Source organism: Prionailurus bengalensis, chromosome A3 (genome assembly GCF_016509475.1).
Source record: "Prionailurus bengalensis isolate Pbe53 chromosome A3, Fcat_Pben_1.1_paternal_pri, whole genome shotgun sequence".
NCBI lineage: Eukaryota > Metazoa > Chordata > Mammalia > Carnivora > Felidae > Prionailurus > Prionailurus bengalensis.
Genome location: NC_057354.1, coordinates 57,492,237 through 57,510,867, shown reverse-complemented (window position 1 = coordinate 57,510,867; position 18,631 = coordinate 57,492,237). Strand labels below are relative to the sequence as shown.

General features: G+C 41.7%; 1 protein-coding gene across 1 annotated transcript in view; it reads left to right on the top strand.

The window, feature by feature from the left end:
* The window catches only part of SLC9A2 (solute carrier family 9 member A2), a 100,632-nt gene that overhangs the window by 25,863 nt on the left and 56,138 nt on the right, over positions 1-18,631 (top strand). The window contains exon 2 of the mRNA XM_043603055.1: positions 13,657-14,120. Coding sequence (XP_043458990.1) covers positions 13,657-14,120 — 464 coding nt within the window. The remainder of the gene's footprint in view (positions 1-13,656; positions 14,121-18,631) is intronic.

Genomic DNA, 18,631 nt, shown 5'->3' with positions numbered 1-18,631 from the left:
AAATTTAGAATATTTTCATTATCCCTAAAAGAAATCCCATATGATTTAGCCATGTCTGTGTGATTTCCCCATCCTGCCCCGCCCTAAGGAAATCCCGAATCTACGTTCTGTCTTTGTAGATTTGCCTCTTCTGGATGTATGATATAACTGGAGTCATACCATATGGGGTTTTGTGACGAGTTTCTTTCAATTGGCGCATGTTTTCAAGGTTTATCTATGTTGTAGCATGTACCATTTTATGGCCAAATAATACCCTCCCCCCTTTTTTTTTGCCACATTTTGTTTATCACAGGCATCAGTTAATGGACATTTGGGTTGTTTTTACCTTTTGGCTATTATGAATAATGCTGCTGTGAACATTCCTCTATAAGTTTTTATGTGGACAGGTTTTCATTTCTTTAGGGTATATACCTGAGAATGAAATTTCTAGGCCCAGGACATCTGTGTTTAACGTTTTGAGGCACTGCCAGGCTGTTTTCTGGTGTGGCTGTACGATTTACATTCCTGGCAGCAGTGTATGAGGGCTTCTATTTTTCCATATGCTCATGAACATTTGTGATTACCTGTCTTTTTGAGGATAGCCACCCTGGTGTCTGTGAAGACCCACAGATTATTTAGAAGAGTATTGAACTTCCAAATTGAGATTTTCCTGTTTTTTTATATGTTACTGATTTCTAGTGTGACTCCTTTGTGATGAGACAATGCATTCTGTATGATTTCCATTCTTTTAAGTGTATTGAGGCATGTTTTCATGGCCCAGGATATGTCTTTCGATGCGTTTCTGTGGATTCTTGAATGTGTATTCTGTTGTAGTTGGCTGGAGTCCACTGTAGAATTAGATCCTATTGGTTGATGGTCTAGTTATTCTATCAATTATTGAGGGAGGGAGGGGTATCAAGATCTTTAACTATAATTATGTATTTATCTGTTTCTTCTTTTAATGCTATCACTTTTTGTTTCACGTATTTTGTAGTTCTGTTGTTTGACATATATGCATTTAGGCTTGCCATATCTTGGTGAATTGACCCTTTTATCATTATATAATGGTCTTTCCTGTCTCATAATTTTCTTTGCACTGAAGCTTACATTACATATAGCTACTCCCACTTTCTTTTGGTTAATGTTTAATGATATAACTTTCTATTATTTTATTTTTAACCCAGCCTATATCCCTGTATTTGAAGTGAGCTTTTTGAGGACAGCAAACAGTTGGGTCATATTTTTAACCTATTCTATTAACAGCTGCCTTTAATTGATGCGTTTAGGCCATTTACATTTTATGTGATTATTGATATGTTTGTGTTTAAGTCTGTGACTTTGATTTTTTGTTCTCTTTTTCATTTCTCTGTTTTCTTTTCCTGCCCTCCTGTGGGTTACTTGAACATTTTTTTTTAAACTCCGTTTTTTATTTATCTATACTGTTTTTGGGATTACCTTTTTGTATAGCCTCTTTAGTGGTTCCTCTAGGTATTATGTTATATATGTGACTAAATAAAAGTTTAATGGTGTAGTCATTTACCAGTCTGAATGAATATAGAAACCTTATCTTCCGTTACATCTTTTTACTCTCTCCAACTTGTCATATAGTTGGCTTAAACATTACCTCTGTATACATTGAGAACCACATCAAACGGTGTTGTAATTTTGGTTTCAGTGGTCAAACTTAATTTAGAAAATTAAAGAGGAGAAGGCAAATGCATAGAATTTGTCCATATTTTTTATTCTATCTGTTTTTCTTTTTTGCTTCAGATGTTCTAAGATTCCATTTTTGGGGCACCTGGGTGGCTCAGTTGGTTAAGCATGTGACTTGGGCTTATGTCATGATCTCACAGTTCAAGAGTTCAAGCCCTACGTCGGGCTCTGTGCTGACAGCTCAGAGCCTGCAGCCTGCTTCAGATTCTGTCTTCTGTCTCCCTCACTCTCTGCCTCTCCCTCACTTGTACTCTGTCTCTCTCTCTCTCTAAAAAACAAACATTAAAATATATGTATGTATGTATGTAAACACACACACACACACACACACACACACACACACACATTAAGGTTACATTGTTTTCTTTTTGAGAATTCCTTTAGCCAAGACAGGTCTACTTGCAACGAATTTACTTAGTTTTTGTTCAGCTGACAAGGTCTTGATTTTCCCTTTATTCCTAAAGGATATTTTCACTGGATACACAATTCTGGGTTGGCAGTTCTTTTTTTCTGTACACGAATGATGTCTTGTTACTTCCTTAGAGTCTCCATGGTTTCTGACAAGAAATCTGATGTCATTCTCTTTTCCCTCCTGTAGAGAAGGTGTCCTTTCTCTTTGGCTGTTATCATAATTTTTTTCCAGAAGCTTGACTATCGGGTGTCATGCTGTAGGCTTCTTTGGGCTGGTCACAATTGGGGCTTACTCATCTTGATTCTGTAGGTTTACGTCTTTTGCCAACTTTGGGGAGGTTTTAGCCCTTATTTCTTTGAATGCTTTTGTAGCCCTTCTCTCTCTCTCTTCCCTTCCTGGGACTCTGATGACGGGAATGTTAGATCTTTTGCTATAGATCCACAGGTCCCTAATCCTCCCCCAATTACTCAGATTGAGTAATTTCTGTCATGCTATCTTAAAGTTGACTAATTCCTTCCTGTCTACTGCTTTCTGCTATTGAGCCTACACAACTGAATTTTTTTATTTCAATTATTATGTTTTTCAGTTCTAAAATTTATGGAAGGTTCTCCTTCATATCTTCTATTTCTTTGCTCAGACTGCCTATTTTTTTTTTCATTTGTTTCAAGTGTGTTTGTAATTGCTTATGAAACATGTTTATCATGGCGGTATTCACATTTTTGTCAAATAAATCTGACATCTCAGTCATCAGGATAGTGGTATCTGTTAATTTTTTTTCTTTATCATTTGGTTTGACATCTTCTTGATTCCTGGTATAATGAGTGGCTTTCTGCTGCAACATGAACATTTGGCGTATTAGTTATGAGACTCTGGATCTTATTTATACCTTCTGTTTTAGATGACTTCTTACGATGAGCAGTTTGGTGGTGGGAGAGAAAGGCGCTATATCGTTACTGACAGGTGGGGATGGACTTTCAGGTCTCCGCTTTGCTTGCTTTGATTACCTGAGGAGGATGCTTCTCATTACTGTATGGGGCTGGCAGTTCCGGATCCTTACTAGTGCTCCCCTGATCCTTCCTTGGCTGGGAGGGATTAGGAGTACCTCCTTGCTGTTCCTCTGGTGGCCTCCACTTACACCACAGGGGTGTGGTGGCTTCATTTCGGTTGGATGGAAGTGACCTAGTCTTGACTCCACTAGGTCTCCTTTGACCCACCTCAGTGGAGAGGATCTGGGGTGCCTCATTACTGCAGATGGCAGAGGTCCAGGCTCTCCACCTAGCCTTTAATGGCACCATGGAAGAGAGTTACCACTACATGATGAAGAAAGTCCTACCTCCCTCCTTTTTCTTTTCTGACACCATCTCAATAGGGAGGCTGGGGTTTTCCTTACAGTCTAGTAGGCACATAATCTAGGCTCCCCACTCAGACTTTGCTGAGACTGGGGCCACAGTTTCTTTTGACATGTTGGCAGGAGTAGAGCAGCTATGATCTAAAAGTTTTCTGTTTTGCTATACTGCTTCTTTCCTGGTCCGTAGTATAGATAGGGCAGACTTTTGCTGGGACTTTTGTCATCTATGATTGTTGGCATTTCCAGGTTAGTGGCTTCTTCAGGTCTGGGATATGAGAGGCAAAAAGAAAACCCAAAAAACTCTCAGCAATGTTGTTCTTCAGATCTCAAGGTCCCTAGCTGGTTTTCCTTCTTCTGTCCACTTTTCAGAATATCCTTATGCTTGTTTTGTATATAATGTCTAGGGATTTTAGGGTTTTTTACTTAGTTGGAAGAATAGAGAAACATTCATACTCCATCTTTCCAGAAGCCGAAGTTAGTTCTTTTTCCTTAATCTTTTTTTTTCTTACTTTTTTCACAGTCTTTAAAAGGTGAATTTGTCTACTTATTTAAAGTTTACCCATTTATTTTAAGAGAGAAAGAGAGGGAGGGAGGGAGAGAGAGAGAGAGAGCACCTGAGCATGAGTGGGGAAGGGGCAGAGAGAGAGGGTGAGAGAAAGAATCCCAAGCAGGCCCTGCACTGCCAGCACAGTGCTAAAAGGTGAATTTAAAAGGATATTAAGTTCTAGCTTAATATCCTCTACTTTGGGGTCATTGATTACAATATGTCACTGCTTTTTTTTTTTTTTCAACATTTATTTATTTTTGGGACAGAGAGAGACAGAGCATGAACGGGGGAGGAGCAGAGAGAGAGGGAGACACAGAATGGGAAACAGGCTCCAGGCTCTGAGCCATCATCCCAGAGCCCGACGCGGGGCTCGAACTCACGGACCGCGAGATCGTGACCTGGCTGAAGTCGGACGCTTAACCGACTGCGCCACCCAGGTGCCCCAATATGTCACTGCTTTTTAAGAGAGATAATTGCAGCATAGAATTTTATTGTGTTTTATAGATTCTTCTTTTTTTCTAATGCTAAACTATTTAACCTATATGGAATTTTCCAAACTGCTCAGATTCATCTTTGATTCGTCAGTCTCACTAAGAGAAAAACATCTAGACTTACGGAATACTTCTGGCCACCAGATGTGTGGGTTTTCCACACCAAGCAATGCTCCAATTCTCTGAGGACACTAACTGGGTGTACTACAGTTCAATTCACTTCTGACATTATCTACCTGGAGTTCATGTCAGAACCCACTTGTTAAAGGCTCAGCGTCATAAGACTGTTCATGGCAGTTGTGAGTGCCTGTGCTTCTTACTGACCAGCTATAAATCGAGGTTCTCATGATGCCCTCCGTGAGTTCAGTCATTTGCTAGATCGGCTCACAGAACTCAAGGAAACAGTTATGCTTACTGGTGTATTACATAAGAAAGGATATGATAAAGGATACAGATGAATAGCCAGATAAAGTGATATAAAGCAAGATCTGGAAGGATCCCCCAGTGCAGGAGCTTCTGTCCCTGTGGAGTTGCAGTGTACAACTCTCCTGCCAGGTAGACTTGTTCATCAGTCTGGAAGCTCTCTGAATACCACAGTTGAGGGGTTTTTATGGAGCCTTTATCACATAGGCAGGATGGACTATTAACTCTGTCTCCAGCCATTTTCCTTCTCCAGAGGATGAGGAAGGAGAGCTGAAAGTTACAAGTTTCTACTCATGGCTTGGTCTTCCTGGTGACCTGACCTCATCTTGAAGTTATCCAGGAGCCCACCTTGAGTTGCCTTATTAGAACCAAAGACACTCCTATCACCCAGGAAATTCCAAGGAATTTAAGAGCTCTGTGTCAAGAAGTGGGGTCAAAGATCAAATATTAGAACAAAAGATGCCCTAGCACCATTATCACTTGGAAAATTACAAAGGTTTTAGGAGCTCTGGCCAGGAGCTTGGGATGAAGACCAAATATATATTTGTCTCATATCACAATATGACAGTCACATCCCTCCTCCAGGCCAGCAACATGCCCTCTTGGAGCACTTATCAAAATATGTTCAGCATTTGGCCTCCTCTTATACACACCACCACTTTAATGGAAACCATCATCTCCTTCCTGAATTCCTGAGAGACTGGTGTTCTTGCTTCCATTCTTCAACAGCGGTCATAATGACCCTATAAAACCGAATCTGATCATGACATTCCTCTGCTCAGATGCTCCCAGTGGCTCCCATTGCACTAATAAAATATCCAAAGCCTTTCCCATGGCCACAGGCTCTGAGTGTTCTATTATTTTGCTGCTCTCCATGTCATTTCCGACCCTGTTCTCCTGACTTCCCCTGTTCCAACCACAGTGGTTTTCTTGCTCAGGGTGCCCTCAACGCAGAGCCCTTGTTCTTCTCTGTTCTGGAAAGTTCTTCCACCATGTTTCACATACTCAGTTCACGCAGGGTTTTGTTCAGATGTCACCCATCAGAGAGGCTCTCTTTGACCAGACTGATGCCAGATACCACCTTGTCCTGTCACTTTGGATGCCTCACCTTTCTCTGGCTTTCTTTGTAGCACTCATCACTACTTGCCGCTCTGAATTTACTGGCTGATTATTCATTTCCTGTTTCCCTCCATTAAACTGCAGCCTTCCAGCACAGGGGCTTTCTTTCTTTCACTGCTGCAGTCCGAGTGCTTCATATGGTACCCGGCACATAGTAGAGTCCCGGTAAACGTATATTGAATAAAAAATATGATCGGATGGTATTGATAACTTTTATTGCTCCTGATTTTTCCCTGGCACATATAATGTTGCAATATAGTTTTGTTCTGTTACGTATGTGTTCTTTTTACATTACAACGTGGTTGTGCTGAGTGGCTCTCCTCTCAGACTTTTCCTCTATAAGATTATGCATACATCCCTTTGGAGTTTGGGCTCTTCTTAAACTTTTTAGTCACATGTTTGCATCATCGTCTTCTTTATTTTCACTGATGGTTAATCGCATCCATCTGGTGTAAAACTCTAGGCAGCTTTCATCCCTCATTTTTAAATTCCAGTCTCTAGTCTCTTAGGAGGGGCTCATCCCTGTTCACGCCATGCGTGGAAGACAAGGATGGTTCTGAGACCCCCTCAATAGCTCCCTCTGACCCAGAGAACAGAGGCAGATCTTCAAAGATCGCCTCTCCAGGCCTTCTGTAGTGTGGCCATTCCTTGTTTGGCTCATCTCTTCTTTGCTGTTCGCACTTTGTATCTAGGTCAGGTGTGTTGCCCCTCCCTCATGGCACCCAGTCTTTCTCGTGCCTTCTTTGTGCTTCATTCCCCTTGAAACCTACATATCCACAGCTAGTTATCTTAACACCACCTCCTCCAGTTTCTTCCTGAGTCTCCTCCTCTGTGATTTTCTTCCCTTCCTTATGTCTCTAGAACTTCTACAGCTCTTCTTTCTTCACGTTTATCACTCTCTGTCTTGTGTTATTATTACTTATGTTCGTGTCTTATCTTCTGTGCCAAATCCAAGCTCACTGAAGGTAGCCCATTCATGATCCATGATACTGGTTCCCTCACAGCCTCGTGCAGGGAAGGGACTCAACAGTCTGATTAAGGGTTTAACTCTTCCTTCCTTTTCGAAATTCTTCATGGACTGACTGTACTCATTGTGCTTTTCTTTTCTTTGCAAATGGTCATGTCATTTGGAAAAATTAAATACCATCTAAGTTCTGCTTTGGAATAATCCCAATAAATTTTTAATGTTTCATTTATATTTTATTTGTTTTCAATTATTTTATTATTATAAGTCCTTTGCAGACCTCCTAAGTGGGGCATTTTTAAAACCTCTATGGAGATACTTCAGGTTCAGCTCCTGACCACTGCAATAAAGTAAATATTGCAATAAAGCAAGTCAAATGGATTGTTTGGTTTCCCAGCGTATATAAAAGCTATGTTTACACCATCCTGCAGTCTACTAAATGTTCTAAAAAAAAGTGTACATACCTTAATTAAAAAATACTTTATTGCTGCAAAAAGCTGACCATCATCTGAGCTTTCAGCAAGTTGTAATCACTGATCACAGATCACCATAATGAATATAATAATAATGTAAAGTTTGAAATGTTGGGAGAATTACCAAAATGCAATACGGTGACATGAAGTGAGCAGATGCTCTTGGAAAAATGGTGCTAGTCGACTTGTTCAAGGACACAGAGCTGCCACAAAACTTCAGGTTGTAAAAACCAAAACGAACAAAAAAGAAGTGCAGTATCTGCAAAGCACAGTAACGCAAAGTGCAATACAACAAGAGTTGGCTATATATTCATAGTTGCACTATTTTTTGGTGGGGAGAAATTAAATGTACCTTTCGGCCCCGGCATCTGACTAAATGTTGTAAGAAGTATACATTCATGTGTCAATAAGTTACTGACATAAATCAGTTAATTCTGTTTTATTTATTGAATTTCATTGTTTATTTTATGTGTTTATTTATTTCCATACTTTTACTGTTTATTTTTATTTACGAATGCAGCTTGATTCTATTTTTAAGATAGTTTTTTTAATGTTTATTTATTTTTGACAGAGAGAGAGAGACACAGCATGAGCAGGGGAGGGGCAGAGAGAGAGGGAGACACAGAATCCGAGGCAGGCTCCAGGCTCTGAGCTGTCAGCCCAGAGCCCAACGCGGGGCTCGAACTCACAGACCATGAGATCATGACCTGAGCCGAAGTCAGACGCTTCAGCAACTGAGCCACCCGGGCGCCCCAATTCTATTTTTAGAATTAAAATCTGTCACTCGGTCTTTGTCCACTGGCATCAATCTGGCAGTGACAGCAGCTTGTTGCTGTATCAGATCAAAATGATTCACATTATTTCCAGTTTCTCAATGTGTAGTGCTTACTGCCATTTTGGTTTTGAAATTGTGCCTTTGCTTGCTTGCTATGTGAATTGGGATACATAAAACCAGCATTTTTAGCTTTGAATGAACTTGCTTATTTCTCTTAATACTTAAAAACAAGTTTAATATACTCTATATTCACCTATTTATCCCCCAGCCAAGTAGGCATGGCTTATTTTAGACTATTTATGTTAAATCCAATGTTTCCCAGAGTTTCTTCAAGAAGGATGACCCTGGGACACGAATTCGGAGTCAGGCTGCCTATGCTGACTTTGTTTCCAAGCGTACCTGTCCCCTACTTAACACAAGCTTGGAAAATATTTGTAGATCCAATAAATGTCATTATTTTTTCTTTAAGCTCTCATAAAATATGGAACATTAATTGGATAGTTTTGTTTGTCTGGGCCTGGAGGGTAGGCTTTCTCTCCTGTAGGCTTTGTCCCTGCTCACCTATGCTAGTTGCCTCTTTCCCTCCTGGCCGTGTCACTTGCTAATTAGAACTGTAGGTAATTTTGGAGGTGCCTGGGTGGCTCAGTCAGTTAAGCATTGACTCTGAATTTCAGCTCAAGTCATGACCTCGCAGTTGGTGAATTTGAGCCCTGCATCAGGCACTGCCCTGGCAGTATGAAGCCTGCTTCGGATTTTCTCTCTGTCTCTCTGTCTCTCTGTCTCTCTGTCTCTCTGTCTCTCTTTCTCTCTCTCTCTGGCTTTCTTTCTGCCCCTCCCCAGCTAACATTTATTTACTTTTTCTCTCAAAGTAAATAAATAAAAAAAAAAGAACTGTATGTAATTTTTGAAACTTATTTTGTATGGTTTTTTGTTGGTGGTGGTTCTCTGGGATTTAGATTTTTACATTGTTGCTCTTCTGTGGATCCTGCTATCTGGAAGCTTCCTGTGTTCTCTTCCCAGGATTTGACAAATAGCTTATAAGCATAAATGAGAAAATACAGTGAATTAATTGCATTGTACTTCTTTCTACATAGATCTTAAGCTCTTAAAAAAAAGCTCAGTTAATTTCAACACTTGTATGCAAAGAGAAATTAAAATAGATTCACTCCAAGAGAGGATTGTCTTAACTACGCATTTTGTATGAGACCCTAATCCTGTTCCCCTTCTTGCTAAGTGAATTTTGAAAATTTAAAGCATCCACCCTCACAGACTCTTATGTGCTAGTGATAAAAAGTGAATGACACAATTACAATGCCCCATTACATTACTAAGTAGAATTTAGCAGGAAATACAAAGAACAAACTAAAACAGGGACAGGTAAACCACAGCCTAGGGGCCCAGCATGGCTCCTGCCCTGGTTTTGTATGGCCTGTGGGTCAAGAAAGGCTGTTATATTTTTAAACAAAATCAAAATAAGAATGACATTTCGTGACATAAAAACTAGTAGGACATGTCCACAAAGAAAGCCTCCCTAGAACATACTCCTGCACTTAGGTATCATCTCTGGCTTCCTTTGTACCACAACGGCAGAGTAAAATATGGCCTGCAAGCTGAAAATATTTGCTATCTGGCCCTCTGTGGAAAAAAATTAGCTGACCCCTAGACTGAGCAGTAGATTGTACTTGGAGTAGCATACGTTTAACCTCATGAAAATCATCAGAAAGTTCATTTGTTTTCCTTTTTTTTTTGTTTCCCTGATTACTGATCTGTTTCTCCATAGCATTTGATGAGATAATGACTCTGCAGAGCAAATTCTGTCCATTCAAATTCATGTACCCTCCAAAGAATTGAGGGTGGGGAGAGCCACAAACGAATTCACATTGGCAAGTGTTGATTTATTTGTTTTATTCTGTGAACAGTGACGTTTAAGACGACTTTTGTTTTGACTAGTTATTTTGGTGATAGGTGTCTTGACTCTTGTCATTCATAAACCATGAACACCCAAAACCTTAACACCCAAAACCTTCTGTGCCTACAGAGAGTGTCTTAGAAAATTCAGTGTCTCTGCTTGTGTTTACCCAGAAGCACAGAACGAAGATGTCTTATGACCACCCTTCATTTAATCCCCCCTTGCTTGTGGAACAACTGGGCAGATTTGGGACTACTGTCCAGTTTCAAGCAAGGGTCACTCAGACCAATTCGGAATGACCAAAACATTCGTAAAAGAAAGGGAAACAGTGTTTTAAAAATATAAACACAGGCTCTTTTATTTTTATTTATTTATTTTTAAATGTTTATTTTTGAGGAAGAGAGCATGAGCGCAGGAGGGGGAGGGGGAGAGAGAGAGAGGGACAGAGGAGCCACGCTAATAGCAATGAGCTTCATGCGTGGCACTCACAAACCGAGAGATCACGACCTGAGCTGAAGTCGGACGCTCAACTGACTGAGCTACTCAGATGCCCCTAAAGGCAGGACCTTTTAAACAACAGTTCTTGATGTTCACTGTTCTTTTCTGATGTTTGCTGCTACCAGACTTCCCCCTCCTCATCCCCTAGCCCCATCTCTTTTAGCCCCCTCTCCCAGTGGCCCTTTCATCTCATGGTATTCTTCTGCCTTTCTCTGGCATCTGCTTGGTCATTTTCTGCTCCCCCGGTTCCTGGTTAGGATCCATCATGGCGCCAGAGCATGGCAGCTGTTGGCCTGCAAAATGCATACAAGCAGCCTCTGTTTCTTCCTTTCTTTCATCTGCCTTGTTTCCCACCCTCCATCCTTAGGAGTGGGACCTCCTTTCAATACAGTGAGAGGAGACGACACTCCACATGGCAACACTGGGTTTTCTGGGACTGAGTGGCAGGAAGAGGAAAGCAAGAGGCCAGAAGAAGAGGGAGCCACCACCAGGAAGAGGCCTTGCGTCTGTAGAGGATCCTAGGCCTTTTGTGCATTTCTTTAGAACTTTTTTCTCTTGTGTTTTCATGTAGAAGACGGGGAAGAAGCCAAAATTGGGGGGCATGTGTGATATCATAGGCACAGTGGTGACTGCCATGCAGCCATCAACTCATGATTGTTCCAGTCCTTAAGGTGGCAGGTACGTTTGTCGCCAGATAACCAAACAGGCCTGGGCCTGGTTGTGACCTATCCACAGCCGCAGGCAGAGTGGGAGCACTGGATGTGAAGCCACGGGCCATTGTCAGACAGCAGCCATTAAGGCTCACAGCACACACGGCGCCTTCAAGTTGGATCTTCCTGTCCTGCATTCCAGAAAGGAGCTGGTTTCCCTTAGAATCAAGGGGGCCAGCAGGGCTATTGTGGGCACATCCTTATCACACAGGGGGAAGTTGAATGTAGAAGCAGGAATCATTGTGAAGAGAGGTTACAAAGATACGGTTTTCAGGGGCGCCTGGGTGGTTCAGTTGGTTAAGTGTGCAACTTCAGCTCAGGTCATGGTCTCACGATTCGTGGGTTCAAGCCCTGCGGTCGGGCTCTGTGCTGACAGTTCAGAGCCTGGGGCCTGCTTCAGATTCTGTGTGCTTCAGATTCTCTGCCCCTCCCCACTCATGCTCCGTCTCTGTCTCTCTCAAAAATAAACATTAAAAAAAAATTTTTTTTAATTAAAAAAAAAACAAAGACAAAGATACGGTTTTCAGGGGACTTTCTTAAAATTCTCTGTTCAGCAGAGGGGTCAGCAGGATAGAGGTTATGTGTAAAGAGTGGCTGAACCAGTTGAATACATTTATTCACCAATTATTGGAGCCTGTTAGAATATGAATAATAAAATGATCAATGCTGGAGGAATGATTCGAATCCCAATGTAAAGATGTTTACTTCATTATTTAGAAATTAGGTCTTTACGTCTCTTCAAATTGTTCGTTTAGTGTTTTGCTGTCGTGTAGAAGCTATTTCGTGCTATGACTTTAGTACGGTTTGTACTAAGGGATTTCTTGTTAAAATTTTTGTGATTCAGAGCTTCTAAGGACTCATTCTGTCATTTCCGTATTGCGTTCCTATAACAGATCACTTCCACGTGCCGTGTTAATTCTACAGTGTGTGAGATGTCTTCAGGATGGCTCGCTGTTGTCTCATAAATAAGGGCTGGCCTTTCATGTGTGAACTTGCTCCTCATGTTACCCCATGTACTGGTACATTTCACATTCCTCTCCTTTTACTGCTGCAGGCCTCGCACCCCCCCCTCCCACCGACATAGTCTTTGCAATAAAGCTACACTGGGCTCCACCGTGGATTGGGAGATGGGTATTTCCCTCCATTTCTTCTCTTCCTGGGAGACTCTTCATGCTTCCTCTGTGTATTTAAAGTCTGTCCTTTAAGGAAGCCCTGCCTGATGTTGCTTCCTCCATGATGTCCTTCTCTGCTGCTCCCCTAGTGGCTGTTTGGGGCCTTATCACACAGTATCTTACATCAGAGGAGGTCATAAACGTATCTCTTCCTTTGCCTCAATTGGAGACTCTCTGAGACTGGAGATGGTGGTGTGTTTACACCTCTCGTGTCATAACTACCTGATGTTCCTTTGGAGGGTTGATTTGGTTGTTTCACACCTCTGAAAAATTAAACATACTTAGCGTTCCAAGAGATCATCAGACATTAAAAATATTAAGTAAGTTAAAGCTCTTCTCAGTACTAGAGGGCACAGTGGTAACCCAAAAGCTGCCATGTGATGTGGCCACCGTGGCTAGACCCTGTATCTCTGTGAGCCTCGGTTTCCACGTAAATGAATACATTTAAAACGGTGAAAATAACTGCCCTACCTCCTTCTTGAAGTTTTATTTTTTTATTTTTATTAAAAAAATTTTTTTAATGTTTTACTTATTTTTGACAGAGGGGGAGAGAGAGAGAGAGAGAGAGAGCGCGCGTGCGCATGAGTGGGGGAGGGGCAGAGAGAATGGGAGACACAGAATCCGAAGCAGGCTCCAGGCTCTGAGCTGTCAGCACAGAGCCCAATGCAGGGCTCAAACTCATAGACCGAGAGATCATGACCTGAGCTGAAGTCGGACGCTCAACCGACTGAGCCACCCGGGTGCCCCATTGAAGTTTTTTTGAAATGACCTGTCACATTTGAAAATGTGTTGGAAATCGCAAAATTGCTTCAAATGTAAAATTGTGTGATCTCATTTAAGAAAACTTAATTGGAATTTAGGCAAAGCCGTGCTGTGTATTATGTATGTATCTCATTCAACTTCTAATGTAAAGTTGCATTTGTGCCTCCATGTACTTTGTGAATAGTTTTAAGGAGATCATCTGACTTTGTACATCATAATCTGTAAAGCCAGTCTGTAGCCAATTATGCTGACCTGGGAGGTTTTGAAACAGAACCTGTTGGTTCTGGCAAAGAGAACCAGTATACCTTCTCCCTAATTCATGCACAACCCAAATACCTTGTCTTTATTTTTTCCTTCACAGGCTTCCATCTGTATCACAAGTTGCCCACAATAGTGCCTGAGAGCTGCCTCCTTATAATGGTTGGCCTGCTGCTAGGAGGGATTATTTTTGGGGTTGATGAAAAGTCCCCCCCTGCCATGAAGACTGATGTGTTTTTCTTGTATCTTCTCCCACCCATTGTGCTTGATGCGGGCTATTTCATGCCCACTCGCCCGTTCTTTGAGAACATTGGCACCATTTTCTGGTATGCTGTGGTAGGGACCCTCTGGAATTCCATTGGCATTGGGGTGTCTTTGTTTGGTATCTGCCAAATTGAAGCCTTTGGCCTGAGTGACATCACTCTGCTCCAGAATCTACTCTTCGGCAGCTTAATCTCAGCGGTGGACCCCGTGGCTGTGCTCGCTGTCTTCGAGAACATCCAGGTCAACGAGCAGCTCTACATCCTGGTCTTTGGAGAGTCCCTGCTGAATGATGCAGTGACAGTGGTGAGTAACAGGTTCATGCTGTGTCGCTCCAACACCGCTGGTCTATCTGTGTCTGGTAGTAACAGTTGAGGTGAGACCCCGAAGGTGCAGCCTGCCTGCACACTTGTACGGCCCAGTGCTTAGAAAGGCCCCGCGCTTGGTTTCATGCTGTTACTGCTGTCTTGAAATACCTTGTAAAGATTTTTTATTGATTAATGACTTTTTTATTTGTTTTTATACAGCGGGCCCCTCATTTTCACTTTGCACTGGGTTGTACAAACTGTATTGCGGGTCCCTGCTTGGAACAGAGGAGCGTAAGAGTGATTGTGACCTTCCTATCTCTGAGGATTTCTCATTTGGCATTTTCAAAAAAAATTTTTTTTGAGGTTTATTGATTTTGAGAGAGAGGCAAAGAGAGAGAGGAAGTGGGGGAGGGGCAGAGAGAGGAGGAGAGAGAATCCCAAACAGGCTCCACGCTAACTAAGTTGAGCGTGGAGCTCAAACTTAAAAACCGTGAGATCGTGACCTGAGCCGAAACCAAGAGTCGAACGCTCAACTCACTGAGCCACCCAGGCACCCCTCATGTGCCATTTTCAAAAGTGATGGTCTTTGAATAGAATTTAAGGACTTCAAGTCCCAGAATTCTTTGTGAGATGCGATGCTGCCAGTATACGATACACGTGATAGAAGTGAAACGATAATACCTGCTGTGTACCGTTCTGTATCTGGGCCTGGTTTATTTGTCATTTCATGATTTTAGGCCAACTTTTCATCACACATCACTCAACCAGCTTATTTCTGGTCCTCGCCACTTTCCTGCAAGTGGGTATTTGTTCTGAAAATCCTAGTTATTTTTTATTGTCACTAATTACCCCATAATTAGAGTCCGAGGCTGTTGGGATCTTAACAGTAGCACAATTTACCTCCGCCCTGCTTTCGGAGCTCAGGCAAAACACGGAGAAGTGACCGGGAAGTGTCTCTGTCCACCCAGCCAAAGGCCTACAAAATGCCCCTCCGGCAGCAAAAGACACTCAGGTGTCCCTGTATCAGTAAACCTGTTAGTGGGCACCAGTGAGGCCGTTTTATGTCAGCCACCAATCTGTAGTGGTGATGGTGACAGTTGTCAATGTAGCCGTGACCCTTTTGTGGATGTCTGCTTTGTGCTTGGGTCTTTATGACAACCTATGCAGTAATTATTTCTTTACCTTTGATAGGGAAGAAAGTTGAGGCAGAGAAGGATTAAATCCTTTTAAGTAACTTGCGTAATTTACATCACCCCCTTCATTAGGTCCTTTCATTAAAATATTATTCCTGATTCATTTAAAAGTCAGCACAGAAACCTACATCACTCGCCATTAGCCTATATTCAGACCCCTGAACTGAGTAAAATATCATTTTCAAGGATATCCACTAACTCCATGTGGACATTATTAGGTAGAAAGTAATTTATTGAGAAGGGAATCCCATTTTTTAAAATGTTTATTTATTTTAGAGACAGAGATAGAGAGCGAGTAGGGGAGGGACAGGGAGAGAGGGAGACAGAGAATCCCAAGCAGGCTCTGCACTGTCAGCAAAGAGCCCGATGTGGGGCTTGAACTCACGAGACATGAGATCATGACCTGAGCTGAAATCAAGAGTCAGACGCTCAACTGACTGAGCCACTGGGGTGCCCCAGGAAATCCCATCTTTTAGAATGGCTGCTAAGATGGGTATTTTAAGGCAGCTAAGTTGCCTCACGCAAGTAACAAAATACACTTCCTTTATTCCATTGTTCATTAACAGTGATCAGTCATTAACTTACCAGTATAAATTGTAACTGGGAAGGTGCCATAGCAACGAAGACATTTTGTGATTTATTCTAATTTCTAGTTTGATATGTACACGTTACCCTTGTTGAGATAGATTGTGGACATTTTAATGAGGATTTCTTGGATCTCTTTTGCATATAGAAAATTTTATAAAGAAATAATAACACCTTGCTGTACTCATTCTTGGGCAGTATAGCAATGTCAGCTCAGTTTCAGAGTGATACTACACTGCTTTCTCTTCTCATAAAATCTGTCATTCAGACAACTCAGTGTCCATTCTTTGAGTTTGTGGAGAATCAGATATGAGGAAACAATCTGGCTAAACCACCATTCAAAGTGTGCAAAGGCCCCAGGCTTTCCAGAGGCACATCCTGTGCTTCCTGTCAAGAGGCACCAAGCCATCAAATGTGATTTTATGGACAGAGAGGGCAGTGGGCCAAATTGAGGACGTCATTCCACTACAGGAAGGAGGGCAAGGACAGAGAAAGGGCATGACTGCCCTTTAGATGTGAAAGCCCTTGTTACAAAGCCAACACCTGTAAGTCAGGATGACTATAATGGTTTCCCATGAATGAGCCTTCCTCAGGTTATATACCCTGGGCTCCAAGCTGAGAACCCTTAAAGCCATGCCCACAGGATAGCAGGGCATGCCCAAGGGTTTTGCCTACCTAAAGCCGAAGAATAAACTACCAGGTATTATTTTCACTGAACTGGCTGAATAGTGGACTGCACTGATGTGGTGTTAGGAATGATTAGAACAACGTTGTAAAAATGATCATCTTGCCTCCCAGTTAGGTACCCTCAGAGTATAGAAGTGGAGATGTTTTATGGAAGATTCTTTGACATTTAGTCTTATCTCCAGGAGTGTTTTAAGGACTCTGAGGGTAGAGAAAGGCATGAAAAGTATGAATCCTGCTGTGTACAGTGAAAATGATGAGTCACTAGGAGTTGCAACTAGAAGGGTAAAGATTAAACAGAGAGAACTCGTGCTAAAAAGGTAGTCTGGGGGCACCTGGGTGGCGCAGTTGGTTAAGCGTCCGACTTCAGCCAGGTCACGATCTCGCGGTCCGTGAGTTCGAGCCCCGCGTCGGGCTCTGGGCTGATGGCTCAGAGCCTGGAGCCTGTTTCCGATTCTGTGTCTCCCTCTCTCTCTGCCCCTCCCCCGTTCATGCTCTGTCTCTCTCTGTGCAAAAATAAATAAACATTGAAAAAAAAAATTTAAAAAAAAATAAAATAAAAAAATAAAAAAATAAAAAGGTAGTCTGGTTGATGAGTGAAATTATAGGTCAGTGCAATTAATTCCTTCCCCAAATCACGGTAGGTTCACTACTGAGGTGGCAGAGATGAAGGGAGAAAACCTACCCTAACAATGTCCCCATTCAAAGAGAAATTGATGATACATATGTTGCAGTCCAACTGTGCCACTGTCTAAGGCTATAGTAGATTGGAATCAGCTGGAGAAATGACAGCCAAAGGAACAAAGGTGAGATTTTTAATTGGGAACTTTGTACTTTCCCTTATGGTAAATATTTTAGGAAAATCTGTCAAAATTTTCCTTATTAGGCAAAGATGGCTCAGGTTGTCAGTTACCAGATCATTCCTGCCATTCCTAGTAGTCCATAATCCAATGACTTGTGCTCAAATGGTAATTTCCAATATCACCTCTAGACCGTGTTAATGCACCCATTGAATAATCTAATACATTTTTCAAGAACACTTAAAGAATTTCCTTAATCAACCATAACAAGGCTTGGATAAGGATAGCTGGTTCTTTGGAACGAGGCTGGGGATGGGCTTTAATGGCCCAGTCGTTATGTGCAGTGCCCTGGAATTTAACTTCAGGAAGCTAGAAGGTAAACAGCAACCACTTGGTACTCACTGTTGCTCTTGCGAGTAACAGACTATATTTCAAATTCCTTATGCAAAAATGATTATTTCTTGTATTTCACATAAAAAAAAAAGTGACCTGGAAACTATTTTTCCGGAACAGAGCTATTCTGGTAAAGGATCCATATTTGCATCTTTGTGTTCTGTGATTTCACTGAATTATTGCACATTTTAAATCAAAGGTCACAATAGATCATTTCTAATTCTTCTATATGTAAGTATTTTAGGAGTCTCCTGCTCTAACAGCTGAGCTAGCAGGGTGCTTATGTAAGAATTTTTAAAACCCCAGTATCAAGTAGAAAGATTGGAAAGTACTCAGCTGTCAGATTAGCCCACTACAAAATACAGGCAACATCCGTATTTCAGTCTTCGAAAAGTACAGTTGTCAGATTGAGGTCAGCTTTGCACAGACCAACTAGCGACATAATCGTAGCCGTCATATTTATATATATGTTTATATATTTTACATACATGTATAACAATATATAAATATAGTATATAATAAAATCTCCAAAAGCACTTTTCTACATAGATTCCCCTGTGATACAACTAAAGTATTTAACTGGAATGAACTAACTATGGGTTATGGCCAGTGGTAACTAAAAGAATTTTATCTTGTGCCGATCACTAGGTATCAGGTTCAGTGTAAAGCAGGTGGGAGGTTATGGAAAGCTTTCTGGTTGTCAAGGCAACATCTCTACCTAAGACATTTCCCTGTAACATTGCCCTGGTATCTGAGGCAGTAGATTGATCCAACTGGAGCTTCTGCCCGGGTGCAGAACGTACAGTGCCTGTGACTCAGCTTTGTTCTCTGCAAAACCTAAAAAGCTGTTGAAA